The sequence below is a fragment of the Chiloscyllium plagiosum genome, chromosome 1 (genome assembly GCF_004010195.1).
Source record: "Chiloscyllium plagiosum isolate BGI_BamShark_2017 chromosome 1, ASM401019v2, whole genome shotgun sequence".
In the NCBI taxonomy this organism is placed as follows: Eukaryota; Metazoa; Chordata; class Chondrichthyes; order Orectolobiformes; family Hemiscylliidae; genus Chiloscyllium; species Chiloscyllium plagiosum.
The window spans coordinates 40,730,455-40,735,661 of record NC_057710.1 but is presented as its reverse complement, the minus strand read 5'-3'; the positions used below and the strand labels follow the sequence as shown (position 1 = coordinate 40,735,661).

The 5,207-nt window shown below is 41.3% G+C and overlaps 1 protein-coding gene across 3 annotated transcripts in view; it reads right to left on the bottom strand.

Moving 5' to 3' along the window:
• The window catches only part of nedd4l (NEDD4 like E3 ubiquitin protein ligase), a 485,500-nt gene extending 480,541 nt beyond the window's left edge, over window positions 1-4,959 (bottom strand). The window contains exon 1 of one of the 3 annotated variants that reach the window (XM_043677840.1): window positions 4,650-4,959. In XM_043677840.1, the coding sequence (XP_043533775.1) occupies window positions 4,650-4,694 (45 nt within the window). In that variant the 5' untranslated portion in view covers window positions 4,695-4,959. The remainder of the gene's footprint in view (window positions 1-4,649) is intronic. The other 2 variants (XM_043678365.1, XM_043677695.1) reach the window with 2 other exon arrangements.
• Between the last annotated feature and the right edge of the window lie 248 nt (window positions 4,960-5,207).

The following is a 5,207-nucleotide window of genomic DNA, read 5'->3' as shown; positions in this document are numbered from 1 at the left end:
CCCACTCTCTCACTGCTTTTCAGACTGGAGGCCTGTGACCAGTGGAGTGCCACAAGGATCGCCGCTGGGCCCACTACTTCTCATCATTTACATAAATGATTTGGATATGAACATCGAAGGTACAGTTAGTAAGTTTGCAGGTGACACCAAAATTGGAGGTGTAGTGGACAGCGAAGAAAGTTACCTCAGATTACAACAGGATCTGGGCCAAATGGGCCAATGGGCTAAGGAGTGGCAGGTGGAGTTTAATTCAGATAAATGCGAGGTGCTGCATTTTGGGAAAGCAAATCTTAGCAGAACTTGTACACTGAATGGTAATGTCCTAGGGAGTGTTGCTGAACAAAGAGACCTTGGAGTGCAGGTTCATAGCTCCTTGAAAGTGGAGTCGCACGTAGATAGGATAGTGAAGAAGGCGTCTGATATGCTTTCCTTTATTGATCAGAGTATTGAGTACAGGAGTTGGGAGGTCATGTTGCGGCTGTACAGAACATTGGTTAGGCCATTATTGGAATATCAGAAAGATATTGTGAAACTTGAAAGGGCTCAGAAAAGATTTACATGGATGTTGCCAGGGTTGGAGGATTTGAGCTGCAGGGAGAGCCTGAACAGGTTGGGGCTGTTTTCCCTGGAGCGTCGGAGGCTGACGGGTGACCTTATAGAGGTTTATAAAATTATGAGGGGCATGGATAGGATAAATAGACCAAGTCTTTTCCCTGGGGTTGGGGAGTCCAGAACTAGAAGGCATAGTTTTAGGGTGAGAGGGGAAAGATATAAAAGAGACCTAAGGAGAGGGTGTTACTTGTATGGAATGAGCTGCCAGAGGATGTGTTGGAGGCTGGTACAATTGCAACATTTAAGAGGCATTTGGATGGGTATATGCATAGGAAGGGTTTGGTGGGATATGTGCTGGGTGCTGGCAGGTGGGACTAGATTGGGTTGGGATATCTGGTCGGCATGGATGGGTTGGACCGAAAGGTCTGTTTCCATGCTGTATACCTCTATGACTCTGATTTCAACTATTCCTTCTCAAACTGCAGGGTGAATTCTACCATATTCTGGACAAACTTCACAAATTCATTTTCTTGGGATTCGCCACCAACCTAATTTTTCAGGTCCTCTGCATATTGAAGTCCCCGGTATTATTCTCACAGTACCTTTCTAACATGGCTTTTCCATCTGCTGATTTAGATTCTTCACCACATCCTGACAACTGCTATGGAGTTAGTAAATTACTGTCATCAGGGTAACTTTCTCTTAGTGGTTCCTCAACTCTATCTGCACAGAGTCCATGCCATATGACCCTATAATCATGTCTTGCTGTTGATTTAATTTCATTTCTTCCTACAAGTCAACATCACTCTTGATTTCTCTCCAAAAACTGCTGCCAGACCTGCTGAGCCCTTCCAGCAGTTTTTGTTATGTTATTCCATGCTTTCCAAACCAGCTTCCATCCTTTCCATTAAATTATGTTCTTTCAAAAGTTAGCTCCTCATTTTCTGACATGCAAAGTCCGAATCACATTGCAACCTTAGGTGACTTATAATGCCTCAAACTGAAATGAGTCAGTCTTATGATCAAATTCTTCCATGGTCTACATCTTAACACCTCCAGTGTGACAACCTACCATAAAAATTATTTTCAAAATCTGGCTTTGCACATCTCCAACTTCCCATGCCTGACTGGACTTAGGAGGCAGGAGTAAGCCACCTGGCCATTTAGGCATCAGTGGAGAGAAATCAAGAGTTCATGTTTTGGATCTCACTTTAGGCTCCATCTGAACTGATCTGGGACCAGGACCCAAATGGAAAGGCTAAATAGACTAGTCACAAGGACTGTAAACTAGTTGAAGTTGGGGAGGGCTCAGCAGAGGTTATTCAAGTTTCCCGAACAAGTAACAGGATGGAGAGTATGGGAAAGATCAGGAATCTAACTTCAGGCACAGCAGATAAGGGAGAAACTATGAGAAGCGGACAATCAATGCAGGACTGAGGGAATTGTATTTGAATGCACACAGTATACAAAACAGATAAATGAGCTTGTCGTTCAGATTTGATATTGGGTACAACGTTGTAGGTATCAGAGATGTGGCTACAAGGAGATTGGGCTGGGAATGCAGTATTCAAGGAGTCCTATGGAAAGGACGGGCAAGGGGTGATGTTGACTTGCAGAAAGAAATGAAATTAAAATCAACAGCAAGACATGATTATAAGATCACAACGGAAATAGCTGTAGTCTCAGCTCTGCTTTCCTGTTTGCACTCCATAATAAATCGATCTAACTCCACCTCAAATAAAGTAAATCATTTTCTGGGGAAGACAATTAAACACTCAACCAACACATGAGAAAACATTTTTTCTCATCCATTTTAAATGAAGGACCTCTTCCCCTTAAGATATTGAGAGGACTGAATAGGTGACCAGATGATGATTCAAACCAGAAGACCAAGTTTCAATATGATTGCTTCTCATTCTCTAAACTCCAGTGGGTACTGACATAAATTAGGAGAAAGTGAGGACTGCAGCTGCTGGAGATCAAAGCTGAGAGTGTGGTGCCGGAAAAGCAGGTAGCATCCAAGAAGCAGGAGAATCAACATTTAGAGCATAAGCCCTTCGTCAAGAATCATTCCTAATGAAGGGTTTATGCATGAAATATTGATTCTCCTACTCCTCAGATGCTACCTAACCTGTTGTGCTTTTCCAGCACCACACACTCAACACCAGACATAAATTATTCAACCTTTCTTCATTCCAAGACTGAGTTCAGTGAACCTTCTCTAAACCAATTCTAAACAATGCTAAATAAGGAGATCAAAACTTAATACATTACTCCAGATGCATCTCACCAACCTGTACAGCTGCAATAAAACTTCCCTTTCTTATTTTCCATCCCATTCCAATAAATGGTACCATTCAATTTATCTTCCTCAACAATCATTCTAACTACGTACTAACTTGATGCACCAGGATGCCCAGAAAACTGTGTACCACAAAGGTATGCAATCTCATTCCATTTGAAAAGCAGTATTTTTCTTTTCTTCCTGCCAAAGTGGACAAGTTCACATTTACCCTCACTATACTCTGTTGGCCAAATGTTTGGCAACTCGCTTCATCTATCAATATCCATTTGCAAACTCTCTACTTCCTCATGACAAGTTACTTGCCTCCTTATGTTTGTACAATCAAAAATTAGGTATCATGCATTCAGTCTCATCTAAGTCATTTCTGTAGAATGCCAATAGTTGAATGACCTAGCACTAACCTTTGCAGCATTCAATAGTGATTGCTTGACAATTCAAGACCAGTTTCCATACTCTCTACATTCTGTTAGCTAAGCAGTCCTTAATCCATGCTAATGCTACCTCCTGTATGACTGATTGATGGACCTTCAACTGTTGGGGCCAGAAATTTCAGAACTCCCTCCTTAAATTTCCCCACCTCTCTCTCTCTATCCGCCTTTAAGATGGATTTTAAAACCAGCTCACCATGATAAAGTCTTTATTAGCTTTGCTTTAATTTGTGCTTGATTATATTCTTGTAAAGAATCTTAAAATGTTTAGGTACATTGAAGTGTTACATAAATGCAACTTAATATTGATGAGCACAAATTCTGACTCAGAACCTCATGATTACAATCTTATTGTGGCCATACACCTGGACTCGTAAGAAATGGCCTCTTGAACAAAGTACCTAAGATTTGTCAGTTCCCTTAAATCAGGAACACCAAGAGTTAATGTCAACATTAACAGCATTTTTAAAAATACATAATATAACTGTTCTATCAAATATTTAATGTATTGCCTGTACACACTTACAACTAATCTACAATACTGCACACTCTTTCGTACCCATATCACTCATGTTGGACCAACAGTCTTTTCAGAACATAACCAAATAAATGAAGACCCAATTTTTTTCCAGGAGTATATTTATATTTTTCCATGAAAGGAAAAGTCCAGGATTTCTATAAACCTCCCTCAAATTACAAGCAGTTTCAAATTTGGTGCTGACTTCGAAAATATGAAAAAAAAACATGGTGTCCTTGCTAAGATCCCCTGGTTGAGGTAACAAACCATATCAGTTTTTCCTTGGTATTAAATAGAAGTAGAAAACTAGAGTCTTTGAGCCCATAACCCCAATTTCTTCTTCACGCTAACACTACGTATCCTACTCACTGCAGTGACTACACCATTCCCTCTTCCGAAAAAATGTGTTACCAAACAACTCCCAAACCACTATTTTGTTCAAGCTCTAAAGCTATAACAAGGCAGAGTTACGCGGCGTCATTGATGGGGCAAAAAAGTAGCTTCTCGTTTAATTCATAACTTGCACCTTTTTCCAGATACAGCAAAGGAAATGAAATCTTCAAAAGAAAAACAAAAAAAAAGTTCCTCACCTACCCCACATATAAACAATAACCGTCAGTTTTGTAGATCCTGTACAAAAGTAGACATTTAAATGCCAGAGAATTGCTAACATTTTGTGTTTACAAAGTAGAATAAACAAATAGAAGAAACGCTCGTGTCCTAATTACTGACAGTATAACAGCAGACACTGTCTTTTCTATACTTGATGTCACTACAGTACAGGTTACGGAAACTGTACTCGCTTGAAATCAGAAATAATGTACACCGTAAAATAAATTGTACTCACTTCATCTTCTGAAAGCCCATAAATAGTATCGATCTGCGTCGCCATAGAATCAAAACGGAAAAAGGGACAAAGAGAGGGTGGGGGGAGAAAGTAGCACACAAATACACACTGGACAAGCTTCCCCAAAAAAATACCTGCTTATATGAAACAAAAAAGCCCACTCCCAGCAGGAATATCCTTCACAAACTGCCCTGCAAAGGCAACAACAAAGTGATCGCGTGGGGAACACGCCAAGACATGCACCAAGAATATCCCCGAACAATCAATCGCTCCTTTTCAAAAGCAAACAAAAATTCGTTGCCTCCAAATCCCCCTTGCAGGGAAACTCGAGACATGCGCGTTCGCTACATTGTTACATCCACGCCCATGGCGCAACCGAGCTTGATATCCTTGATTGACGTCCACTCTAGTCCAATCGCCGGCGGGCACCGGCCGGCTCCCAGCCAAACGAATGCCCAGATTCCGTCCCGAGGCGGAAGGGTGGGCGGGGCTGAGGAGCAGCAGGTTTGGTCGAGTGGGAGTTCCACAGTTCATGAGAGAGTGTTACAGGAGGTGGGG